We start from the raw sequence: 27585 nt of genomic DNA, 5'->3' as shown, positions 1-27585 counted from the left end.
GACTGTGTACATATGTTAGTAAACATTAAAAATGTAAGAATACATTTACGAAACTATTATTTTTTCAATTATTTTTATACGTATATTTATTTTTTAGGTATCTCGTGTTAATAATTAAATTTCTCAGATATCGTCAAAATTATTCTTATAGACGTGCAAAATAAGTGTCGAAAATATTTGAAGGCATTATACTCTGCATTTACATTTATTTAATTACAAACATTGTTAATTGTTTTAATTCATTAATTAATTTTAACATTTGTAATTTATTCATCATTTTTAATTATAATATATTCCAATTCTTAATTTGGCGTAGTTTTACTTTATATTCTTTTTTTTCTATTTGCCAAAAACGCAGTGTCGGAGGCGCGTTTCAAGTTTGCGGTGACAAGTCTGCATAAATATGCGACGATCAAGCCGAAGGAATATATTGTTTTTAGTCCATATAACATATACCACGGACTTTACTCTTCTTACCTGATTTCCAGTGGTAAAATCGAACAGCGTTTAAAAAAAATTCTTTATTTATCGGCGGATGTCTCGAAAAATGAGTTAATAAATATCATTAATTTTAATCAATATGATTTGACGAATATCATTAATTTTATTAACCCAGCGAAACGGCCTGAAAACTATATGAAAAATAGTTTTGACGCCCTTTTCAATAATAATATTAGTCATGAATATTATAATAAATAAATGTCAAAATTCAAATCTTTGTTGTATAAAATAATATTCAAAGATATGTATCAAATAAACTTTACAGCTCTGAAAATATGTATATTAAGCAGTAAAAGCTATAATAGAAAAAAATATATTTGTGTAAATGAAATGAGACTTCGAATCTTTGGTAAATTTTATATATATTATTAAGCAAACTTTTAACAAAATAATTTTTTAATAAAATCAAAAAACCTTGCTTATCAAAATATTAAATTGTGACTCTTTTCTATGTAGATTAATTTAAATGAAGGAAATTGTGGCAAGTTTAAAATATGGTATGAAGATTTAGTATATGTGAATAAACATATAAAACAAACATTATAAGAAAGTGATAGTAATCCTATATTTAAAAATGAATATAAAGATATTTAAATATTTTTTTTAATGTTCTAGGGTTTTACCTTTTGTGTGCCTTATTATCGCGTAATTCTAAATAGATGTATATTTTTAAACAAAAGACTTCGCGAAAATATCGAAACGATAAAAAAACTGTACAATGTTGGATTTGAATCTATAATCAGCAATAATATCCAGGATACAAATAGAGGGCTCAATGAAATTCTGCAATCTCTGATAAAAAATCACTTTTGCAAACCGGTGAACTTAAAAATAAAAACGGAAGATATGGATATTTTTTTGGCAAACGTATATAATTTAAAAGGTCGAAATCAAATCGTTTCTCAATCATCAAATGGATCGATTGATGCAACAAGTCTATCGACTCCTTCTTATCTGAATATTAAAACATGTAAGCATGTATATATTTTTCACACAATCTTATATATCTTTTTATAGGTACTTAAATTTTAGTAAATTTAATAAATTATTAAAAAAATTTTAAACAAATCGTAATTCGTCGGCTTAATTTATTTGGTAAAATAATCATAATGAACATTGTTTTATTCCTTGTTGTCGACGAAGAGATGACTAAAGTTATATTAAATGTTAATAATAAGTCGGCATTTTTCCACTGCCAGAAACAAAAAGTCTTTGTATTTATAAAGTTTTTAAAATATAACGAGATATACATATATTATGCTCAATGCTCGGCAGCTATTATGACGAATTTGTTACAATAATATACTGTTGATACTTATTTCTTGATAAGAGGCGGAATCAAAAATTATGTATTGATAATAAGTATTAGTATCAAAATTGTTCATAAGTATGTGAATGTGTTAAGAACAAAATAATGATTTTTATCTCATTTTACGGCCACATATTTATTTTTACTTGCTTAGAATTAAGTCATAATATATGTTTATGCAAATATTTTAAATTCTTGGAAATGTAAAATGATATAAGAATGTTTTTTCTCAATTTCCTTTAATAAATTACATGTGAAAGTAGAGGAGATAATCATTAAGGAACATATCATAATCGCTGTATATGTTGATACCTTTTTCATCAAGCACAAACAAAAGGATTAAAACGGATATGTATTTAAAAATGGGGACTGCAAAGTTTGATTTTGAAGAATTTTTTCGCCGTCATAATTGCAAATTGACGAGTAATTTTATATAAATATAAATTTTGTTTAAAATTAACATATTAAAATATGAGTATAAAAGTCAGGCTTGTTAAGTTAAAACATAACTAATAATTGAAAGGCTAATACGAGATACTATGTATGGATGGAAACCAAATAAATTAAAATTTATGATTAGAAATATGTGGTACGTCTCTGCACATACTTGTGCTTCTTTAACCTCTATATATTTAAATCTTACATCAATAAACCAATCATTACTAGATCAAAGTAATTAAATAAAAGAGTTATTAATATCTACTCAGGGAATTGCGAAGTTCCTTGATTATTCGAGATTCACATGTTAGCAGAACAACCGTTTAATAATAATTGACTTTATTATTAGATATTACTGACTTTATTATTATACATGACTTTATTATTATACTTTATTATTATACATAAAAAAATGTTGAAAATCTTTTAGGAATATATAAACTACATTTCTCCCAATTCCGTCAATATAAATTCATCCGGATTAATAAAAAAAATTTCTTGATTTATATCTTCATTTAATGCAGCATTATAAATGAAACAATATTAAACACAAATTTTACTTCAAATGTTTTGCAACAATCTTTGACAATAGAAAACTGATAATGTTAAATTTGATGATTCAGAATTATATGTTCAACAAGTTATGTGTCATATAAACGCTTATAATTGTCATATAAACACGTAAAATTGTGTAAATAAAATTGTCAATTGATATCATTTTTAGTTTATATGGTAGCTTCTTTTAAATTCTGAAGTAGGTACACAAATCAGGTATACTTTTTAAAATGGGTATTGGAAACAGATATATAGTTGGTGGAAAATGTAATTATTTTAGTTTTATTTTATAATCTTTAAGAGAGAGTTAATTTTTTGTCAATTTTAATTAATTTGCATTATATCTACCTAATATATTTTAAGATTTATTTATGTTAAAATTTTGGAAACCGATAAAATAACACATTCAAATATATGTATACATACATATGTATATAAATATTAATACATATATTTATGTCAATATATACGTATATACGCGTATACATTTATGTATAAAATTTTAAATAGAAATGCAAATCATTGAATTACTTCTTTCAAATTTTATCATAAATGTTAATCATTGAATTATTTTTTTTTAATTTTGTGAAAGCAACAATGTAATTAAATATACATTATAGAATATATCTTAAATATGTGTTATACAAATTGCAATAATATTAAATGTGCTATCATAAAATAAAAAAAAATGTTAATAGTATTTTCATTATTTATAATTATGTGACACTCTCAACTTATTATTTTAAATTCATTATATAACGTTGCTGTAAATGTTAGAATTATACTTTATTTTAATCGATAATATGTTGCAACTGTTTTATTAAATTCTATCTATATCCTTTTATTCTGGGCTGCAACATTATTCAGATTCAATAAATTTTTGACTTCTTTCTTATTTAACATATACTATATATGTATATATAGGTGCTATATATTTTTTTAGATATTTATAATTTTGTATTACGACATAAGAGATAACAAATACTAATAAAATTATAAATAATTTACATTTTTGACATTATATCAAGTAATATGATTTAATATTTTATATAAATACAGACGCGACAAAGAAATTATAAAAAATTATAAAAACAAACCTAACTAAGCACGTGTGTTTTTTTTGCGTTTAATATTTTAGTTATGTGTATTTATTTCCACAGGTGAGAGTATTATTTGTATTCGTATGTACATGTAATGATTTTGAATAGTCAAAAACGATTAGATTTCTTAAATACATCCAAAGACAATTTACGCGTGCGCGACATAATATAAATACATGTATATATATATATATATAATCTGCGGCTACATGATATTGAGACAGAAGTCAAAGCAAGTTCGCCACGATTTTCTCACAGTATAGCCTAAAATGGAGCAGAAAGTTGAGAAAACTCTTATTAGTAAGAATAAATATCTTTTATAATATAAAACAATTTTGATTTCCGTTTTCACAAACAAATAATTAATATATACAGTGTTAATACACTTCTTTCGTGATAATATAGTTGTTTTTAAAAAATTATTATTGAGTAATTTATTTATATTTCGATGCAATGATTATTATTATATTGCAAATTTCGCGATTTTTTGAAACAAGTAGAATTGCGCACATTATATATTTCGAAATCTGTCGGTATTAATATTAAATTTTAGCAAATAGTTTCGCAGTTTCACAATATACGTATAATAAGTTCATTGTTAAGATACAATTTTTACTTCGCAGATAATCTGATTTATTTTTGATTAAATGTTAAATTCTTAGATATCATTAATTACTGACCAATTTCGAATTGTGTGTATATTTTAATTTATGAAAATATAATCAACATACTCTTCAAAAAGATTGTTACATATTTTGCAAAATTTGGCTATGGACATGTTAGTAAACATTAGATATGTAAAAATACATTTATCCCACGAAACTATTTCTTTTTTCGATTATCATTATATGTACGTATACTTTTTATTTTCTCGTCTTTCAAATTAAGAATTAAATTATTTAGATGTTAAAAATTTCTACTTATAAACATGCAAAATAAGTGTCGAAAAATTTGAAGACGTTGCATGCTTTGTATTTTCATTTATTTAATTACACATTTCGTAAATTTCTATAACATATATATATTAATTTTATCATTTGTAAATTATTCAGAATTTTTATTTCTAACATATCCCTTTCGTCAATTTCTTTTGGTTTTTCTTTATATCTTTGTGTCAGGTTCTGCTATATCGGATGCGATGTTCCAATTCGCCCTGACAAGTTTGCATAAATATGCGACAATCAAGTCACAGGAAGATTTCGTTTTTAGTCCGTACAGCATATATCAGGAACTTTTCTCGGCTTACCTTATCTCCAGTGGTGATATTGAACAGCGTTTAAAGAACATTCTTTATTTACCGAATGTCTCGAAGTATGAGTTGATGAGAATCATTAAATTTGATAAATACTCTGCAATACATCATAAATACTCTACAAAACAACCCGCACAGGATGAGGTAAATAGTTTTGACGCTCTTTTTAATAATATTAAATAATGGATATATTAATAAAACAAATTAAATTCTAAGTCTGCGTTGTATTACATAACATGTAATGATAGTAATTGAATATAAACTTGGCAACTCCAAAAAATATATTGAGGAGTAAAAGCTATAATAGAAAAACATCCAAACGAAATACGGTTTCGAATCTTTGGTAAAACGCATATATCATTGAGTATTCTTAAAATAGACGATTTTTTAATAAAAAGACCTTGCTTATCAAAATTTTAATTTTCACTATTTTTCATGTAGATAAATTTAAACAAAGTAACTTGATGCGATTTTAAAATATATGAAGATTTAACTCTTATGTGAATGAACGTACAAAACAAACATTTTAAAGAAATGATATAATTTTTTTAGTAAAGAATGCATAGAGATTTTTTAAAAATTTCTCTTAATGTTCTAGGAAACTGCCTCTAATCAGCCCCAACTGTACGCGATTGACAATAAATGTATTTTTTTAAACACAACACTTCGTAAAAACATCGAAATAATAAAAAAACTGTACAATCGTGGATTCACATCTAATGAGAGCAATGATATCCAAGATATAAATAGAAAAATCAATCAAATTTTAAACAAACTGACAAAGGATTACAATCATAAACCGTTGAAATTAGAAATAAAAAGAGAAAGTGTGGACATTATTTTGATGAACGTACATAATTTCCACGGTCAATATCGATTAAACCCACAACCGACAAGTAATGAGATTAGTCTCGATTTCGCCCGATTACTATCGAATACGTCTTCTGATCTAAGTTTTAAAACGTGTAAGCATATATATTTTTCACACAATCTTACACAAATTTTAATTAAATTTTTTAAATTAAATTGAATTTAATCGAATCATAATTCGTCTATTTAATTTATTACGTAAAAAACACTGCTTTATTTATTTCATCAATAAAATGATGACAAAACAATATTAAATGTTAAAAAAGAGTCACCATTTTTCCACCGTCACAAACAGAAGTTTTTTTAAACATTAAAAATGGCTTTCGTAATGATTATATAAGTTTTTAAAATATGACAAGAATATACATTTATAATGTTGGGTGCTCGGCAGCCATTATGACGAATTTGTTGCAGCGTAATATATCAAATAAGATATATTGTTGGTATACGAATATCAATGAAAAAGCGCAATTAAAAATTATGTATTAATATTAAGTACTCGTATATAATTTGTTCATAAATGTTTGAATATATTATAAAATTAATTAATTTATCGCGCTTTATTGCCATTTGTTTTATTTTAATTTCTTCATAATTAAGTCATAACATATGTTTACGCAATTAATTTCTATTTTTTGAAAATGTAAAATAATATATAAATGTTTCTTTTAGTTTCCAGTGATGAATTACAAATAAACGTAAAAGAGTTAATCATCAAAGAACATTTCGCGTCGCTGTATATATTGACACCTTTTTCATCAATCACAAACGAGAGGGTTAAAACTAATACGAGCAGCACTAGCCTTTCCAGCTTGATTGAAAGATTGTCAACCAGCGAAGGAATGCGTATACTTCGGAAATTGCTGTTTTGTGTAGAAACACGTGGATCACTATCTTCCGCTACTTGGCCGACCTTTAAAATTGAAAAAAATTTAGATATGCAAGTTCTGTTGCGAGAACTTGGCGTCGAACAGTTATTGACGCCTGACGCGATTCCTTTGGACAACACCTTCGTGGAAGACGATCAATTCGTGCACTTCGGCAATGCCGTGCACCGTGCTCGTGTCAAGGTCACGCAGGAAGGCGTCGAGGCGATTGCAGTAACCGTGATTAGCGGACAGGAACCATGTTCGAACGATATTATAACCAGCGTGGATACCGATTATCCATTTCTTTGGTTTATTTACGACAAAATGAACGAAGATATTCTTTATATCGGCGTTTTTAATAAAGTCAATAAGCACGTTTCTCAAACGAAATTGACAGGTACAAATTAAATCCATCAAATGATATGCTCGTTCTAAGAGTTTATTTAAAAGTTTTTATAATTATGACAACAATTTTAAGAGAAGCCAGTTTCGAAGCTTTCAAAAGTACATAATTTTAAAGATCGAAATCAAATCGTCTCTCAGTCAACAAGTGGATTGACTGATGCACCAAGTCTGACTCCTTCTTATGATCTGAAATTTGATATATGTGAGTATATTGATTTTGGAGAACATTTTGTTGGAAAAACTTTACAGCGAATTATATGGAAATTCTTAAGCGATTGTTTTTAAATATTTGTAAATACATTTTTTTTATTTAAAAATGTGGATTGTGAAAATATCTTTTGAAGAATTTTTTCCCGTCGAAGTTGCAATTTGACGAGTAATTTCATATTCATCCAAATTTTGTCTGAAATTAAAATAATAATAATTTATTATTATTTTGTTCTAAGCTGCACCATATTGGCAATTTTATACTTTTTTTTATTTTATTAGATAATCGGCAATACAATGTCATAAGTAATTAAAAAATTAGTTTGTGAATTTAAAACGAAATTTAAAGATATGAGAATGCACGCAAATTTATAACTCTGGTGATTACGATACGAGTTGATTTTCATAAAGTGCTCTTGATATGATAATGATAACAATTATACATATAGCAAATTTCGCGATTTCTTTAATTTGAATAGAATCGCGAACATTACACATTTCTAAATACGGCGGTATTAATAACGTATTTTAACAAATCGTTTCAAAATTAAACAATATACACGTAATAAGTTCAATTTTAAGGTACAACTTTTTTACTACGCAGATTAAATTTATATTTGAATATATGTCGGATGTCTATAAATGTCAATAATTATAATTATTGACCAATTTCGAATTTTATGTACATTTTAATTTCAGGAAATATAATCAACATACTTTTTAACAAATTCGTTAATTAATATAATTTGAATAGTTTCATTATGGACATATTAGTAAACATAAGATATGTAAGAATACATTTACCCCTCGAAACTATTTCTTTTTTGATTATCATTCTATGTACGCATACTTTTTATTTTATCGTACTTCGAATTTAGTGTTAAATTGTTTAGATGTTAAAAATTTCTGTTTATAGACATGCAAAAAGTGACGAAAAGATTTGAAGACGTTACGTATTATGTATTTTCATTTATTTAATTATAATTTTTGTAAATTGTTATAACTTATGTATTAATTTTAACATTTGTAATTTAATCATCATTGTTAATTCTAACATATCCTTTCTATCAATTTTTCTTGATCTTTCTTTATATTCTTATTTATTTGTCAGATTCTGTAATATCAGAGGCGATGTTCAAGTTCGCGGTGACAAGTCTGCATAAATATGCGTCGATCAAGCCAAAGGAAGATTTTGTTTTTGGTCCATATAATATATACCACGGACTTTACTCTGCTTATATGATTTCAAGTGGCGAAATGGAACAGCGTTTAAGAGATATTCTTTATTTACCAAATGTTTCGAAGTATGAGTTGCTGAAAATTATTAATATTGATAAATATCCCGGGAACCGGTCTGCACGCTATAAGGTAAATAGTTTTGACGTCCATTTCAATAATAATATTAGTCAAAAATATTATAATAAATAATGTCGAAATATTAAATTGTGACTCTTTTCTATGTAGACTAATTTGAATGAAGTAAATTGATGCAATTTTAAAATATGATATGAAGATTCAGTTTATGTAAATAAACATGTAAAACAAACATTTTAAGAAAATGATATAAATTCTATATTTAAGAATAAATAATAATCTTTTAAACATTTTCTTTAATGTTCTAGGATTCTACTTTTTATATGCCTCACCATTACGTAATTCAAAATCAATGTATATTTTTAAACAAAAAACTTTGTGGAGACATCAAAACGAAAGAAAAACTGTACAATATTGGATTAAAATCTATAATCAGCAATAATATCCAGGATACAAATAGAGAGCTCAATGAAATTCTGCAATCTCTGATAAAGGATCACTTTCGCAAACCGGTGAACTTGAAAGTACAAGCAGAAGATATGGATATTTTTTTGGCAAGCACACATAATTTTAAAGGTCGAAATCAAATCGTTTCTCAATCAACAAGTGGATCGACTGATGCACCAAGTTTATCGACTTCTTCTTATCTGAAGTTTAAAACATGTGAGCATATATATATATATATATATATATGTGTGTATATATATATATATATATATATATATATATATATACATATTTCACGCAATCTCACATACCTTTTTATAGGTTGATAAATTTTAGTAACTTTAATAAATTATTAAAATAAATTTTGAACAATATAATATAATTCGTCGATTTAATTTATTTGATAAAATACACCGCTTTATCTCTTATTGTCGACGAACGGATGACTAAAGCTATATTAAATGTTAAAAATAAGTCGGTATTTTTCCATTGACAGAAACGAAAAAAAATTTGTATTTATAAAGTATTTAAATATAACGAGAGATATAGATATATAATGTTCGATGCTCGGCAGCTATTATGACGAATTTGTTGCAGTGTATAATGTATCAGAGGAGACATACTGTTGGTACTTATTTCTTGATAAAAACGGAATTAGAAATTATGTATTAATATTAAGTATTAGTATAAACATTGTTCATAAGTATTTGAATGTGTTAACAACAAAATAAGGATTTTTATCGCATTTTACTGCAATATATTTATTTTTTTTCTTTAGAATTAAGTCATAATATCTGTTTACGCGAATATTTTGAATTCCAGGAAATGTACAGTGATAAAAGAATATTTTTTTTAGTTTATAGTACCAAATTACAGGTTACTGTAAAAGAGTTAATCATTAAGGAAGAATTTACGTCGCTGTATATGTTGATACCTTCAAGCAAAAACAAGAAGGTTGAAACGGATATGTGCAGCACTAATCTTTTCAAGTTGATTGAAAGATTGTCAACTAGGGAGGGAATGGATATACTTCGTAACTTATTGTCTCGTCCAAGAAAAATTAAACCACTAGTTCTCTGTACACGGCTAATCTTCGAAATCGAAAAGTATCTGGATATGCGTGTTCTGTTGCGAGAACTAGGCATCGAACAATTATTGACGCCCGACGCGATTCCTTTGGACAACACCGTCGCGGAAAACGATCGAAGCGCGCACTTCGGCAATGCCGTGCATCGTGCTCGTGTCAAGGTCACGCAAGAGGACGTCGAGGCTTTTGCAGTAACCGTGATTAGCGGACAGGAACCATGTTCGAACGATATTATAACCAGCGTGGATACCGATTATCCATTTCTTTGGTTTATTTACGACAAAATGTACGCAGATATTCTTTATATCGGCGTTTTTAATAAAGTCGACAAGCACGTTTTTCAAACAAAATTGACAGGTACAAATTAAATCTATGAAATAATTTGCTCGTTCTAAGAGTTTATTTAAAAGTTTTCATATTTATGATAACAATTTTAAGGGAAGCCAGTTTCGAAGCTTTCGAAAATACATAATTTCAAAGATCGAAATCAAATCGTCTCTCAATCAACAAGTGCATTGACTGATGCACCAAGTCTGACTCCTTCTTATGATCTGAAATTTGATATATGTGAGTATATTGATTTTGGAGAATATTTTGTTGGAAAAACTTTACAGCGAATTATATAAAAATTCTTAAGCGATTGTTTTTAAATATTCGTAAATACATTTTTTTATTTAAAAATGTGGATTGTGAAAATATTTTTTGAAGAATTTTTTCCCGTCGAAGTTGCAATTTGACGAGTAATTTCATATGCATCCAAATTTTGTCTGAAATTAAAATAATAATAATTTATTATTATTTTGTTCTAAGCTGCACCATATTGGCAATTTTATACTTTTTTTTTATTTTATTAGATAATCGGCAATACAATGTCATAAGTAATTAAAAAATTAGTTTGTGAATTTAAAACGAAATTTAAAGATATGAGAATGCTCGCAAATTTATAACTCTGGTGATTACGATACGAGTTGATTTTCATAAAGTGCCCTTGATATGATAATGATAACAATTATACATATAGCAAATTTCGCGATTTCTTCAATTTGAGTATAATCGCGAACATTACACATTTTTAAATACGGCGGTATTAACAACGTATTTTAACGAATCGTTTCAAAAATAAACAATATACACGTAATAAGTTCAATTTTAAGGTACAACTTTTTTACTACGCAGATTCAATTTATATTTGAATAAATGTCGGATGTCTATAAATGTCAATAATTATAATTATTGACCAATTTCGAATTTTATGTACATTTTAATTTCAGAAAATATAATCAACATACTTTTCAACAAATTCGTTAATTAATATAATTTGTATAGTTTCATTATGGACATATTAGTAAACATAAGATATGTAAGAATACATTTACCCCTCGAAACTATTTCTTTTTTGATTATCATTCTATGTACGCATACTTTTTATTTTATCGTACTTCAAATTTAGTGTTAAATTGTTTAGATGTTAAAAATTTCTGTTTATAGACAAAAAGTGACGAAAAGATTTGAAGACGTTACGTATTATGTATTTTCATTTATTTAATTATAATTTTTGTAAATTGTTATAACTTATGTATTAATTTTAACATTTGTAATTTAATCATCATTGTTAATTCTAACATATCCTTTCTATCAATTTTTCTTGATCTTTCTTTATATTCTTATTTATTTGCCAGATTCTGTAATATCAGAGGCGATGTTCAAGTTCGCGGTGACAAGTCTGCATAAATATGCGTCGATCAAGCCAAAGGAAGATTTTGTTTTTGGTCCATATAATATATACCACGGACTTTACTCTGCTTATATGATTTCAAGTGGCGAAATGGAACAGCGTTTAAGAGATATTCTTTATTTACCAAATGTTTCGAAGTATGAGTTGCTGAAAATTATTAATATTGATAAATATCCCGGGAACCGGTCTGCACGCTATAAGGTAAATAGTTTTGACGTTCATTTCAATAATAATATTAGTCAAAAATATTATAATAAATAATGTCGAAATATTAAATTGTGACTCTTTTCTATGTAGACTAATATGAATGAAGTAAATTGATGCAATTTTAAAATATGATATGAAGATTCAGTTTATGTAAATAAACATGTAAAACAAACATTTTAAGAAAATGATATAAATTCTATATTTAAGAATGAATAATAATCTTTTAAACATTTTCTTTAATGTTCTAGGATTCTACTTTTTATATGCCTCACCATTACGTAATTCAAAATCAATGTATATTTTTAAACAAAAAACTTTGTGGAGACATCAAAACGAAAGAAAAACTGTACAATATTGGATTAAAATCTATAATCAGCAATAATATCCAGGATACAAATAGAGAGCTCAATGAAATTCTGCAATCTCTGATAAAGGATCACTTTCGCAAACCGGTGAACTTGAAAGTACAAACAGAAGATATGGATATTTTTTTGGCAAGCACACATAATTTTAAAGGTCGAAATCAAATCATTTATCAATCAACAAGTGGATCAACTGATGCACCATGTTTATCGACTTCTTCTTATCTGAAGATTAAAACATGTGAGCATATATATATATATATATATATATATGTATATACATATTTCACGCAATCTCACATACCTTTTTATAGGTTGATAAATTTTAGTAACTTTAATAAATTATTAAAATAAATTTTAAACAATATATAATTCGTCGATTTAATTTATTTGATAAAATACACCGCTTTATCTCTTATTGTCGACGAACGGATGACTAAAGCTATATTAAATGTTAAAAATAAGTCGGTATTTTTCCACTGACAGATACGAAAGAAAATTTGTATTTATAAAGTACTTAAATATAACGAGAGATATAGATATATAATGTTCGATGCTCGGCAGCTATTATGACGAATTTGTTGCAGTGTATAATGTATTAGAGGAGACATACTGTTGGTACTTATTTCTTGATAAAAACGGAATTAGAAATTATGTATTAATATTAAGTATTAGTATAAACATTGTTCATATGTATTTGAATGTGTTAACAACAAAATAAGGATTTTTATCGCATTTTACTGCAATATATTTATTTTTTTTCTTTAGAATTAAGTCATAATATCTGTTTACGCGAATATTTTGAATTCCAGGAAGTGTACAGTGATAAAAGAATATTTTTTTTAGTTTATAGTACCAAATTACAGGTGACTGTAAAAGAGTTAATCATTAAGGAAGAATTCACGTCGCTGTATGTGTTGGTACCTTCAAGCAGAAACAAGAAAGTTGAAACGGATATGCGCAGCACTAATCTTTTCAAGTTGATTGAAAGATTGTCAACTAGGGAGGGAATGGATATACTTCGTAACTTATTGTCTCGTCCAAAAAAAATTAAACCACTAGTTCTCTGTACACGGCTTATCTTCGAAATCGAAAAGTATCTGGATATGCGTGTTCTGTTGCGAGAACTAGGCATCGAACAATTATTGACGCCCGACGCGATTCCTTTGGACAACACCGTCGCGGAAAACGATCGAAGCGCGCACTTCGGCAATGCCGTGCACCGTGCTCGTGTCAAGGTCACGCAAGAGGACGTCGAGGCTTTTGCAGTAACCGTGATTAGCGGACAGGAACCATGTTCGAACGATATTATAACCAGCGTGGATACCGATTATTCATTTCTTTGGTTTATTTACGACAAAATGTACGCAGATATTCATTATATCGGCGTTTTTAATGAAGTCGACAAGCACGTTTCTCAAACAAAATTGACAGGTACAAATTAAATCCATCAAATAATTTGCTCGTTCTAAGAGTTTATTTAAAAGTCTTCATATTTATGATAATAATTTTAAGGGAAGCCAGTTTCGAAGCTTTCGAAAATACATAATTTCAAAAATCGAAATCAAATCGTCTCTCAATCAACAAGTGGATTGACTGATGCACCAAGTCTGACTTCTTCTGATCTTAAATTTGATATACGTGAGTATATTGATTTTGGAGAATTTTTTGTTGGAAAACTTTACAGTGAATTATATGAAAATTCCTAGGCGACTGTTATTAAATTTTTGTAAATACATTTCTTTTATTTAAAAATGTGGACTGTGAAGATCGCTTTTGAGGAATTTTTTCCCGTCAAAGTTGCAATTTGACGAGTAATTTCATATTCATCCAAACTTTGTCTGAAATTAAAATAATAAAAATTTATTATTATTTTGTTCTAAGCTGCACCATATTGGCAATTTTGTAGTTTGTTTTTATTTTATTAGATAATCCGCAATACAATGTCATAAGTAATTAAAAAATTAGTTTGTGAATTTAAATGGGATTTAAAGATATGAGAATGCTCGCAAATTTATAACTCCGGTAAATACGATACGAATTAATTTTCATAAAGTGCTCTTGATATGATAATGATAACAATTATACATATAGCAAATCTTAGGATTATGTTTATTTAAGTAGAATCGCGTACATTACACATTTCTAAATACGTCGGTATTAATAACGTATTTTAGAAAATCGTTTCAAAATTAAACAATATACACCTAATAAGTTCAATATTTAGGTACAACTTTTATATTACGTAGATGATTAAATTTATATTTAAATAAATGTCAGATGCTTATAAATGTCCATAATTATAATTATTGACCAATTTCGAATTTTGTGTACATTTTAATTTCTGGAAATATAATCAATATACTTTTCAACGAGTTCGTTAATTAATATAATTTGTATAGTTTGATTATGCACATATTAGTAAACATAAAATATGTAAGAATACATTTACCTCTCGAAACTATTTCTTTTTCGATTATCGTTCTATGTACGCATACTTTTTATTTTATCGTATTTCGAATTTAGTGTTAAATTTTTTAGATGTTAAAAATGTCTGTTTACAGACATGTAAAAAAGTGACGAAAAGATTTGAAGACGTTACGTACACTGTATTTTCATTTATTTAATAACAAATTTTGTAAATTGTTATAACTTATTTATTAATTTCAACATTTGTAATTTAATCATCATTGTTAATTCTAACATATCCCTTCTGTCAATTTCTCTTAATCTTTTTTTATATTCTTTTTTATTTGCCAGATTCTGATATATCAGAGGCGATGTTCAAGTTCGCTGTGACAAGTCTGCATAAATATGCGTCGATCAAGCCAAAGGAAGATTTTGTTTTTAGTCCGTACAGCATATATCAGGAACTTTTCTCGGTTTACCTTATCTCTAGTGGTGATATTGAACAGCGTTTAAAGAACATTCTTTATTTATCGAATGTCTCAAAATATGAGTTGATGAGAATCATTAAATTTCGTAAATATCCCGCAATACAGCCTGCATGCTCTCAGGTAAATAGTTTTGACACTCTTTTTAATAATAACATTATTTAATGGATATAATAACAAAAAAAAATCAATATTTAAGTCTGCGTTGTATTACATAACATGTAATGAGATTTATTAAATATAAACTTGGCAACTCCAAAAAATATATTAAGCAGTAAAAACTATAATAGAAAAACGTCCAAACGAAATACGATTTCGACTCTTTGGTAAAACACATATATCATTGAGCATTCTTAAAATAGATGATTTTTTAATATAAAGGTCTTGCTTATCGAAATTTTAATATTCATTATTTTTCATGTAGATTAATTTAAACAAAGTAACTTGATGCGATTTTAAAATATATGAAGATTTAACTCTTATGTGAATGAACGTGCGAAACAAAGATTTTAAATAAGTGATATAAATCTTTTAGTAAAAAATGCATAGAGGTTTTTTAAAAATTTCTCTCAATGTTCTAGAATGCTGCCTCTAATCAATCTCAACTGTACGCGGTTGACAATAAATGTATTTTTTTAAACACAATACTTCGTAAAAACATTGAAATAAAAAAACTGTACAATTGTGGATTCACATCTAATGAGAGCAATGATATCCAAGATATAAATAGAAAAATCAATCAAATTTTAAAAATACTGACAAAGGATTACAATTATAAGCCGTTGGAATTAGAAATAAAAAGAGAAGGTGTGGACATTATTTTGATGAACGTACATAATTTTCACTGTCGATATCGATCAATTTTACAACTGACAAGTAATGAGATGAGTCTCGACTCCGACCGATTATTATCGAATACGTCTTCTGATCTAAGTTTTAAAACGTGTAAGCATATATATTTTTTACACAATCTTACACAAATTTTAATTAAATTTTTTAAATTAAATTGAATTTAATCGAATCATAATTCGTCTATTTAATTTATTACGTAAAAAACACTGCTTTATTTATTTCACCAATAAAATGATGACAAAACGATATTAAATGTTAAAAAAGAGTCACCATTTTTCCACCGTCACAAACAGAAGTTTTTTTAAACATTCATCAATGAAAAAGCGCAATTAATAATTATGTATTAATATTAAGTACTCGTATAAAAATTGTTCATAAGTGTTTGAATATATTCATAAATTAATTAATTTATCGCGTTTTATTGCCATTTATTTTATTTTAATTTCTTCATAATTAAGTCATAATATATGTTTACGCAATTAATTTCTAATTCTTGAAAATGTAAAATAATATATGAATGTTTTTTTTAGTTTCCAGTGATGAACTACAGATAGACGTAAAAGAGTTAATCATCAAAGAACATTTCGCGTCGCTATATATATTGACACCTTTTTCATCAATCACAAACGAGAGGATTAAAACTGATACAAGCAGCACTAGCCTTTCCAGCTTGATTGAAAGATTGTCAACCAGCGAAGGAATGCGTATACTTCGAAAATTGCTGTTTTGTGTAGAAACAGATGGATCACTATCTTCCGCTACTTGGCCGACCTTTAAAATTGAAAAAAATTTAGATATGCAAGTTCTGTTGCGAGAACTAGGCGTCGAACAGTTAATGACGCCCGACGCGATTCCTTTGGACATTACCTTCGTGGAAGACAATCAATTCGTGCACTTCGGCAATGCCGTGCACCGTGCTCGTGTCAAGGTCACGCAGGAAGGCGTCGAGGCGATTGCAGTAACCGTGATTAGCGGACAGGAACCATGTTCGAACGATATTATAACCGACATGGATACCAATTATCCATTTCTTTGGTTAATTTACGACAAAATGTACGCAGATATTCTTTATATCGGCGTTTTTAATAAAGGCGACAAGCACGTTTCTCAAACAAAATTGACAGGTACAAATTGAATCTATGAAATGATTTGCTCGTTCTAATAGTTTATTTAAAAGTTTTCATATTTATGATAACAATTTTAAGGGAAGCCAGTTTCGAAGCTTTCGAAAATACATAATTTCAAAGATCGAAATCAAATCGTCTCTCAATCAACAAGTGCATTGACTGATGCACCAAGTCTGACTCCTTCTGATCTGAAATTCGATATACGTGAGTATATTGATTTTGGAGAATTTTTTGTTGGAAAACTTTACAGGGAATTATATGAAAATTCTTAGGCGATTGTTATTAAATTTTTGTATATACATTTTTTTTCATTTAAAAATGTGGATTGTAAAGATCGCTTTTGAGGAATTTTTTCCCGTCAAAGTTGCAATTTGACGAGTAATTTCATATTCATCCAAATTTTGTCTGAAATTAAAATAATAATAATTTATTATTATTTTGTTCTAAGCTGCACCATATTGGCAATTTTATACTTTTTTCGTATTTTGTTAGATAATCGGCAATATAATGTCATAAGTAATTAAGAAATTAGTTTGTAAATTTAAAACGGGATTTAAAAATATGAGAATGCTCGCAAATTTATAAGTCTGATGATTACGATACGAGTTGATTTTCATAAAGTGCCCTTGATATGTTAATGATAACAATTATACATATAGCAAATCTCGGGATTATTTTTATTTGAGTAGAATCGCGTACATTTCACATTTCTAATTACGTCGGTATTAATAACGTATTTTAGCGAATGGTTTCAAAATTAAACAATATACACGTAATAAGTTCAATATTAAGGTACAACTTTTTCACTACGCAGATGATTAAATGTATATTTGAATAAATGTCGGATGTTTATAAATGTCAATAATTATAATTATTGACCAATTTCGAATTTTGTGTATATTTTGATTTCTGGAAATATAATCAACATACTTTTCAACGAGTTCGTTAATTAATATAATTTGTATAGTTTGATTATGGACATATTAGTAAACATAAGATATGTAAGAATACATTTATCTCTCAAAGCTATTTCTTTTTCGATTATCATTCTATGTACGCATACTTTTTATTGTATCGTATTTCAAATTTAGTGTTAAATTGTTTAGATGTTAAAAATTTTTGTTTATAGACATGCAAAAAAGTGACGAATAGATTTGAAGACGTTACGTACTCTGTATTTTTATTTATTTAATTATAAATTTTGTAAATTTTTATACTTTATTTATTAATTTCAACATTTGTAATTTAATCATCATTGTTAATTCTAACATATCCCTTCTATCAATTTTTCTTGATCTTTCTTTATATTCTTTTTTATTTGCCAGATTCTGTAATATCGGAGGCGATGTTCAAGTTCGCGGTGACAAGTCTGCATAAATATGCGTCGATCAAGCCAAAGGAAGATTTTGTTTTTAGTCCATATAATATATATCACGGACTTTACTCTGCTTATATGATTTCAAGTGGTGAAATGGAACAGCGTTTAAGAGATATTCTTTATTTACCAAATGTTTCGAAGTATAAGTTGCTGAAAATTATTAATTTTAATAAATACCCCGGACAACGGCCTGCACGCTATAAAGTAAATAGTTTTGACGCCCTATTCAATAATAATATTAGTCAAAAATATTATAATAAAAAATGTCGAAATATTAAATTGTGACTCTTTTCTATGTAGCCTAATTTGAATGAAGTAAATTGATGCAATTTTATAATATGATACAAAGATTCAGTTTATGTAAATAAACATGTGAAACAAACATTTTAAGAAAGTGATATGAATTCTATATTTAAGAATGAATAGGGATCTTTTAAACATTTTCTTTTAATGTTCTAGAATGCTACTTTTTATATGCCTTACCATTATGTAATTCAAAATCAATGTATATTTTCAAACAAAAAACTTCGCGGAGACAACAAAACAATGAAACGACTGTACAATGCTGGATTCCAATCTCAAAGAAATAATAATATCCAGGATACAAATAGAGAGTTCAATGAATCTCTGCAACCTTTGCTAAAGAATTTCCTTCGTAAATTGGTGAACTTAAAAGTAAAAACAGAAGATATGGATATTTTTTTGGCAAACGTATTTCATTTCCATGGTCGAAATCATATCGTCTCTCAATCGACTTCTTATCTGAATTTTAAAACATGTGAGCATATATATTTTTTGCACTATCTTACATAACCTTTTACATGTTGGTAAATTTTAGAAAATTTAGTAAATTATGAAAATTAATCTTAAACACAGCGTAATTCATCAATTTATTATTTATTTCTTGATAAAAGGCCCAATTAAAAATTATGCATTGATTTTAAGTCGTATAAATATTGTTAATAAGTGTTTGAATATGTTAAAAATAAATTAATTTATTTATCGCGTTATATTGCCACTTATTTTATTTACACTTTCTTATAACTAAGGCACGTTATATGTTTACTCAAATAATTTCTAATTCTTTGAAATGTAAAATTGATGTATAATAATATGGATGTTTTTTTTAGTTTCCAGTGATGAATTGCAGATGGATGTAAAGGAGTTAATCATCAAGGAACATTTTACGTCGCTGTATATGTTGATACCTTCTTCAACAACCACAAACAACACGGTTAAAACAGATATGAGCACTGGCCTTTCTAGCTTGATTGAAAGATTGTCAACCAGCGAAGGAATGCGTATACTTCGAAAATTGCTGTCTTGTAAAAACGAACAAAAAGATAAATTACCATCTGTTCCTACTCGGCTGATCTTTGAAATTGAAAAAAATTTAGATATGCAAGTTTTGTTGCGAAAACTAGGCGTCGAACAGTTATTGACGCCCGACGCGATTCCTTTGGACAATACCTTCGCGGAAGACAATCAATTCGTGCACTTCGGCAATGCCGTGCACCGTGCTCGTGTCAAGGTCACGCAAGAGAACGTCAAGGCGGTTGCAGTAACCGTGATCAGCGGACAGGAACCTTGTTCGAACGACATTATAACCGACGTGAATACCGATTATCCATTTCTTTGGTTAATTTATGATAAAATGAACGCAGATATTCTCTATATCGGCGTCTTTAATGAAGTTGGCAAGCCCGTTTCTTGAATTGGGTTGACAGATACAAATCTTATCAAACGAATTGTTCATTCTAGACGTTTATTGGAAAGTCTTCATAATTATGATAACAAATTTAAGGGAAGCCAGTTTTGAAGCTTTAAAAAATATGATTTTTGAGAATTTTTTATTGGAAAACCTTTACAGCGTATTATTTGGAAATATTTAGGCAATTGTTATTAAAATTTTGTATAAACATTTTATTTATTGAAACATGTAGACTGTGAAGATCGCCCATGAGGAATTTTTTCACCGTGAGAATTGCAAATTGACAAGTAATTTTATATACATCTAAATTTGTCTGAAATTAAATACTAAAAATTTATTATTATTTCGGTCTAAACCTGCACCATATTGTTAAATTTATACTTTTTTTTTTATTATATTTGTTAATCAACAATACAATATATTAAATAATAAAAAAATAGATGTTTTAATTTAAAAGCAATTTAGATATATGAAAATGCTCGCAAATTTACAACTGGTGATTAAGATACGAGTTGATTTTTATAAAGCGCTCTTTACAGACCATTCATTGCAGAACATTTATATATATATGTAAATAATTAATAGTTGCTTAAAATTTTGCAATAATCCGCTATGCTGTTTTACTAAAAAAATTGTCAAATAATATCTTTTTTAGCTTCTCTTAAATTTAGAAGTACACAAATTGGATATATTTTTTGAAATGGTGATTGGTAACCGATATGTAGTTGATGGAAAATGTACATATTTTAGTTTATAATTTTTAAGTCAATTTATTTGTCGATTTCAGGTACTTTGCATTATATCAGCTCGATATATTCTATGATTAATTTATGTTAAATCGATGACATAACACAATCAAATATATGTATACATATGTATGTAAATACTAATGCATATATTTATATGATATATGTATTTAGGTATATACGCGTATACATCTATGTATAAAGTTTTTAAAGTTTAAAGTAAATTTTTTGTCGATTTCAGTTAATTCGCATTATATCTGCTTAATATAGTCTATGATTAATTTATGTTAGAACTTTGGAAACCGATATAATAACACAATCAAATATATGTATACATTTGTATATAAATATTAATACATATATTTATGTGAATATATACGTAGATACACGTATACATTTATGTATAAAATTTTTATCAGAAATACAAATCATTGAATTACTTCTTTCAAATTTTATCATAAATTTTAATCATTGATTTATTTCTTTCAAATTTTATGGAAGAAATATTTGAACGCCAAAAACTAATTTTCTGTCAAAATTTAACATTAAATATATTATAGAATAAATATTAAATATGTGACTTACAACATTTTTAAAAAATATTAAATGTGCTATCGTAAAATTCGAGAAAATGTTGCAAATATTTTTACTATTTTTAAATATGTGTTTATCTCAATTTATTTTAATTTTATTATAATATTGCTGTGGATGTTCGAATTATACTTCATATTTTCGATAATATGTTACATCAGTTATATTAATATGATCTATATTCCTTTTTTCGTAAGCTACAACATTATTCAGAACCAATAAATTTTGACTTCTTTCTTATTTGATATTCACCATATATATTTACTTTTTTGGATATTTATAATTGTACCACGACGTATAAGATAACGAATACTGATAAAATTATAAATAAAGTACAAGTTATTGACAATTAATCGGAAGATATGTTTTAATATTTTGATTTTGTGTTCTTATTTACACAAAGGAATGTGTTTGTATTCGTGTGTATATGTAATAATTCTAAATAGCTAAAAACAATTAGACTTTTTAGTACGCGTGCGCGACATAATATAAATATATAAAAGCTGTGGCTACATATGATATTGAAGCACAAACAGACAAAGCAAGTTCGCCACAGTTTTGCTACAGTATAGCTTAAAATGAAACAAGAAACTGGGGAATTAGTTAGTAAGTCAAAAAAATAATTAATATATACAGTGCTAATACTTCCTTCGTGATATTATTATTATTTTTTACAAATTATTATTGAGTAATTTGATATTATACGATGCAATGATGACTATAATACATACAGCAAATCTTGCGATTTTCTGATTTAAGTAGAATCGCGTACATTACACATTTCTAGATCGATCGGTAATAATGTATTTTAGCGAATCGTTTCAGAATTTAACAATATACACGTAATAAGTTTAATATTAAGGTACAACATTTTCACTACGCAGATGATTAAATTTATATTTGAATAAATGTCAGATGTTTATAGATATCAATAATTATTGACCAATTTCGAAATTTGTGTATATTTTAATTTCTGGAAATATAATTAACATACTCTTCAAGGAGTTCGTTATACGAGTATAATTTGCTAAGTTTGACTATGGACATGTTAGTAAACATAAGATATGTAAAAATACATTTACCCTGCGAAACTATTTCTCTTTTGATTATTATTTTATATACGTATACTTTTTTATATTATTGTGCTTCGAATTTAGTGTTAAATTTTTCAAGTGTTAAAAATTTCTGTTTATAGACATGCAAAATAAGTGGCGAAAAAATTTGAAGACGTTATATACTCTGTATTTTCATTTATTTAATTACAAATTTTGTAAATTGCTATAATTCATTTATTATTTTCAACATTTGTAATTTATTTATCATTGATTCTTATAATATATCCCTTTTATTAATTTCTTTTGGTCTTTTTTTATATTCTTTTTTATTTGCCAGATTCTGTAATATCAAAAGCGATTTTCCAGTTCGCTTTGACAAGTCTGCATAAATATGCGACGATCAAGCCAAAGGAAGATTTTGTTTTTAGTCCATATAATATATATCAAGGACTTTACTCTGCTTATATGATTTCAAGTGGTGAAATGGAACAGCGTTTAAGAGATATTCTTTATTTACCGAATGTTTCGAAGTATGAGTTGCTGAAAATTATTATTTTTAATAAATACCCCGGAAAACGGCCTGCACGTTATAAAGTAAATAGTTTTGACGCCTATTTCTATAATAATATTAGTCAAAAATATTATAATAAAAAATGTAGAAATATTAAATTGTGACTCTTTTCTATGTAGACTAATTTGAATGAAGTAAATTAATGCAATTTTAGAATGAAGATTCAGTTTATGTAAATATCATGTGAAACAAACATTTTAAGAAAGTGATATAAATCCTAGATTTAAGAATGAATAGGGATCTTTTAAACGTTTCTTTTAATGTTCTAGGTTTCTACCTTTTATATGCCTTACCATTACGTAATTCAAAATCAATGTACTTTTTTAAACAAAAAACTTCGTGGAGACATCGAAACAATGAGATTACTGTACAATGCTGGATTTCGATCTAAAAGCAATAATAATATCCAGGATACAAATAGAGAGCTCAATGAATCTCTGCAACCTCTGCTAGAGAATTTTTTTCGTAAATTGGTGAACTTAAAAGTAAAAACAGAAGATATGGATATTTTTTTGGCAAACGTATTTCATTTCCATGGTCGAAATCTAATCGTCTTTCAATCGTCTTCTTTTCATCTGAATTTTAAAACATGTGAGCATATATATTTTTTGCACTATTTTACATAGCTTTCTACATGTTGGTAAATTTTAGAAAATTTAGTAAATTATAAAAATTAATCTTAAACAAAGCGTAATTCATCAATTTATTATTTATTTCTTGATAAAAGGCCCAATTAAAAATTATGCATTGATTTTAAGTCGTATAAATATTGTTAATAAGTGTTTGAATATGTTAAAAATAAATTAATTTATTTATCGCGTTATATTGCCACTTATTTTATTTACACTTTCTTATAATTAAGGCATGTTATATGTTTACTCAAATAATTTCTACTTCTTTGAAATGTAAAATAACATATAGATGTTCTTTTTAGTTTCCAGTGATGAATTGCAGGTGGACGTAAAGGAGTTAATAATCAAGGAACATTTTACGTCGCTGTATATATTGAAACCTACTTCAACAAGCACAAACAACACGATTAAAACAGATATGAGCACTGGCCTTTCCAGCTTGATTGAAAGATTGTCAACAAGCGAGGGAATGGATATACTTCAGAAGTTACTGTCTTGTGCAGAAACAGATAAATCACTGTCTTTCGATATTCCGCCGATTTTCGAAATCGAAAAGTATCTGGATATGCGTGCTCTGTTGCGGGAACTAAACGTCGAGCAATTATTGACGCCCGACGCGATTCCTTTAGACCACATTTTCGTGGAAGACGATCAAAGCGCGCACTTCGGTAATGCCGTGCACCGTGCTCGTGTCAAGGTCACGCAAGAGGACGTCAAGGCGTCTGCAGTAACCGTGATCAGCGGACAAGAATCCTGTTCGAACGACATTATAACCGACGTGAATACCAATTATCCATTTCTTTGGTTAATTTACGATAAAATGAACGCAGATATTCTCTATATCGGCGTCTTTAATAAAGTTGACAAGCCCGTTTCTTGAATTGGGTTGACAGATACAAATTTTATCAAACGAACTGCTCATTCTAGGAGTTTATTGGAAAGTCTTCATAATTATGATAACAAATTTAAGGGAAGCCAGTTTTGAAGCTTTAAAAAATATGATTTTTGAGAATTTTTTATTGGAAAAACTTTACAGCGTATTATTTGGAAATATTTAGGCAATTGTTATTAAATTTTCGTATAAACATTTTATTTATTTAAAAATGTAGACTGTGAAGATCGCCCATGAGGAATCTTCTTGCCGTGGAAATTGCAAATTGACAAGTAATTTCATATACATCTAAATTTGTCTGAAATTAAATACTAAAAATGTATTATTATTTCAGTCTAAACCTGCACCATATTGTTAAATTTATACTATTTTCTTATTTTATTTGTTAGTCAGCAATGCAATATGATAAATAATAAAAAAATTGATGTTTTAATTTAAAACCAATTTAGATATATGAAAATGCTCGCAAATTTACAACTGGTGATTAAGATACGAGTTGATTTTTATAAAGCGCCCTTTACAGACCATTCATTGCAGAACATATATATGTAAATAATTAATAATTGCTAAAAATTTTGCAATGATCCGCTATGCTGTTTTACTAAAAAAATTGTCAAATAATATCTTTTTTAGCTTCTCTTAAATTTAGAAGTACACAAATCGGATTTATTTTTTGAAATGGTGATTGGTAACAAATATGTAGTTGATGGAAAATGTACATATTTTAGTTTATAATTTTTAAGTCAATTTATTTGTCGATTTCAGGTACTTTGCATTATATCAGCTCGATATATTCTATGATTAATTTATGTTAAACCGATAAAATAACACAATCAAATATATGTATACATATGTATGTAAATACTAATGCATATATTTATATGATATATGTATAAACGTATATACGCGTATACATTTATGTATAAGGTTTTTAAAGTTTAAAGAAATTTTATGTCAATTTTAGTTAATTCGCATTATATCTACCTGATATATTCTAAGATTAATTTATGTTAAAATTTTGGAAACCGATAAAATAACACATTCAAATATATGTATACATTTGTATATAAATATTAATACATATATTTATATGAATATATACGTATATACGCGTATACATTTATGTATAAAATTATAATAGAAATGCAAATCATCGAATTACTTCTTTCAAATTTTATCATAAATGTTAATCTTTGAATTAATTCTTACAAATTTTGTGAAAGCAACAATGGAATTAAATATATATTATAGAATATATCTTAAATATGTGTTATACAAAATTGCAAAAATATTAAATGTGATATCATAAAATAGGAGAAAATGTTAATAGTATTCTCATTATTTTTAAATATATAATACTTTCAACTTATTATTTTCATTTTATTATATAACGTTGCTGTAAATTTTAGAACTATACTTTATATCATCGATAATATGTTGCAACTGTTATATTAAATTGTATCTATATTCTCTTTTTCTGCGCTGCAACATTATTCAGATTCAATTAATTTTTGACTTCTTTCTTATTTAACATATATTATATATGTATATATAGGTGCTATATATTTTTTTAGATATTTATAATTGTATTACGACGTAAAAGATAACAAATACTAATAAAATTATAAATAATTTACATTTTTGACATTATATCAAGTAATATGATTTAATATTTTATATAAATACAGACGACAAAGAAATTATAAAAAATTATAAAAATAAACCTAACTAAGCACGTGCGTTTTTTTGCGTTTAATATTTTAGTTATGTGTATTTATTTCCACAGGTGAGTGTGTTATTTGTATTCGTATGTACATGTAATGATTTTGAATAGTCAAAAACGATTAGATTTCTTAAATACATCCAAAGACAATTTACGCGTGCGCGACATAATATAAATACATATACCATATATACCATATATATAATCTGCGGCTACATGATATTGAGACAAAAGTCAAAGCAAGTTCGCCAGGATTTTTTCACAGTATAGCCTAAAATGGAGCAGAAAGTTGAGAAAACTCTTATTAGTAAGAATAAATATCTTTTATAATATAAAACAATTTTGATTTCCGTTTTCACAAACAAATAATTAATATATACAGTGTTAATACACTTTTTTTGTGATAATATTGTTGTTTTTAAAAAATTATTATTGAGTAATTTAAAATTTATATTTCGATGCAATGAGTATTATTATATTGCAAATTTCGCGATTTTTTGAAACAAGTAGAATTGCGCACATTATATATTTCGAAATCTGTCGGTATTAATATTAAATTTTAGCAAATAGTTTCGCAGTTTCACAATTTACGTATAATAGGTTCATTGTTAAGATACAATTTTTACTTCGCAGATAATCTAATTTATTTTTGATTAAATGTTAAATGCTTAGATATCATTAATTACTAACCAATTTTGAATTGTGTGTATATTTTAATTTATGAAAATATAATCAACATACTCTTCAAAAAGATT

The 27585-nt window shown here is 26.8% G+C and overlaps 4 protein-coding genes and 2 long non-coding RNA genes across 7 annotated transcripts; all 6 read left to right on the top strand.

Annotated features, from left to right (window-relative positions):
- The first annotated feature begins 732 nt into the window (after positions 1-732).
- Positions 733-1394, top strand: LOC146724174 (uncharacterized). Its single transcript, XR_014924183.1, has 3 exons — positions 733-850; positions 958-998; positions 1117-1394. It is a non-coding gene; the product is annotated as an uncharacterized LOC146724174 (long non-coding RNA).
- Positions 1395-4172: 2778 nt separating this feature from the next.
- LOC114935401 (uncharacterized) lies at positions 4173-10722 on the top strand. Its single transcript, XM_085480361.1, has 8 exons — positions 4173-4203; positions 5022-5299; positions 5754-6120; positions 6698-7291; positions 7373-7501; positions 8618-8874; positions 9129-9483; positions 10124-10722. The coding sequence occupies exons 1-8, from the start codon at positions 4173-4175 to the stop codon at positions 10720-10722; spliced, it is 2610 nt and encodes an 869-aa protein (XP_085336487.1).
- Positions 10723-10806: 84 nt separating this feature from the next.
- On the top strand, positions 10807-12935 carry LOC146724173 (uncharacterized). The gene is made up of 3 exons (XR_014924186.1): positions 10807-10921; positions 12034-12290; positions 12545-12935. It is a non-coding gene; the product is annotated as an uncharacterized LOC146724173 (long non-coding RNA).
- Positions 12936-13090: 155 nt separating this feature from the next.
- On the top strand, positions 13091-16958 carry LOC146724172 (uncharacterized). Its single transcript, XM_085480360.1, has 5 exons — positions 13091-13126; positions 13471-14092; positions 14174-14299; positions 15419-15675; positions 16935-16958. The coding sequence occupies exons 1-5, from the start codon at positions 13091-13093 to the stop codon at positions 16956-16958; spliced, it is 1065 nt and encodes a 354-aa protein (XP_085336486.1).
- Positions 16959-16963: 5 nt separating this feature from the next.
- On the top strand, positions 16964-21401 carry LOC146724171 (serine protease inhibitor 88Ea-like). 2 transcript variants are annotated; one of them, XM_085480355.1, is made up of 5 exons: positions 16964-17528; positions 17610-17735; positions 18857-19113; positions 19369-19687; positions 20040-21401. In XM_085480355.1, exons 1-5 carry the CDS (start codon positions 17105-17107, stop codon positions 20621-20623), a joined length of 1710 nt encoding a protein of 569 aa, XP_085336481.1. In that variant the 5' UTR covers positions 16964-17104; the 3' UTR covers positions 20624-21401. The 2 variants fall into 2 exon arrangements, with proteins under 2 accessions (XP_085336481.1, XP_085336482.1); XM_085480356.1 differs by lacking the exon at positions 17610-17735.
- Positions 21402-22443: 1042 nt separating this feature from the next.
- Positions 22444-25807, top strand: LOC114935396 (serine protease inhibitor 88Ea-like). Its single transcript, XM_029308245.2, has 4 exons — positions 22444-22563; positions 23350-23606; positions 23853-24174; positions 24518-25807. Exons 1-4 carry the CDS (start codon positions 22536-22538, stop codon positions 25093-25095), a joined length of 1185 nt encoding a protein of 394 aa, XP_029164078.2. The 5' UTR covers positions 22444-22535; the 3' UTR covers positions 25096-25807.
- Positions 25808-27585: the final 1778 nt, after the last annotated feature.

Source organism: Nylanderia fulva, unplaced genomic scaffold (genome assembly GCF_048542155.1).
Source record: "Nylanderia fulva isolate GAGA-0341 unplaced genomic scaffold, ASM4854215v1 Scaffold145, whole genome shotgun sequence".
NCBI lineage: Eukaryota > Metazoa > Arthropoda > Insecta > Hymenoptera > Formicidae > Nylanderia > Nylanderia fulva.
This window is presented reverse-complemented; position numbering and strand designations above follow the sequence as displayed.

Bases quoted from the DNA above. Each gene is read 5' to 3' on its own strand.
- LOC146724171 (XM_085480355.1), top strand. From the start codon at position 17,105: ATGCGTATACTTCGAAAATTGCTGTTTTGTGTAGAAACAGATGGATCA. The intron at 17,529-17,609 runs GTACAAATTGAA...AACAATTTTAAG, and splicing joins TTCTCAAACAAAATTGACAG to GGAAGCCAGTTTCGAAGCTT. The intron at 19,688-20,039 runs GTGAGCATATAT...TGTTTTTTTTAG, and splicing joins TTATCTGAATTTTAAAACAT to TTTCCAGTGATGAATTGCAG.
- LOC114935401 (XM_085480361.1), top strand. From the start codon at position 4,173: ATGGAGCAGAAAGTTGAGAAAACTCTTATTA. The intron at 7,292-7,372 runs GTACAAATTAAA...AACAATTTTAAG, and splicing joins TTCTCAAACGAAATTGACAG to AGAAGCCAGTTTCGAAGCTT. The intron at 7,502-8,617 runs GTGAGTATATTG...TTTATTTGTCAG, and splicing joins TGATCTGAAATTTGATATAT to ATTCTGTAATATCAGAGGCG.
- LOC146724172 (XM_085480360.1), top strand. From the start codon at position 13,091: ATGACTAAAGCTATATTAAATGTTAAAAATAAGTCG. The intron at 13,127-13,470 runs GTATTTTTCCAC...TTTGAATTCCAG, and splicing joins TAAATGTTAAAAATAAGTCG to GAAGTGTACAGTGATAAAAG. The intron at 15,676-16,934 runs GTAAATAGTTTT...TGTTTTTTTTAG, and splicing joins TACAGCCTGCATGCTCTCAG to TTTCCAGTGATGAACTACAG.
- LOC114935396 (XM_029308245.2), top strand. From the start codon at position 22,536: ATGAAACAAGAAACTGGGGAATTAGTTA. The intron at 22,564-23,349 runs GTAAGTCAAAAA...TTTATTTGCCAG, and splicing joins AGAAACTGGGGAATTAGTTA to ATTCTGTAATATCAAAAGCG. The intron at 23,607-23,852 runs GTAAATAGTTTT...TTAATGTTCTAG, and splicing joins AACGGCCTGCACGTTATAAA to GTTTCTACCTTTTATATGCC.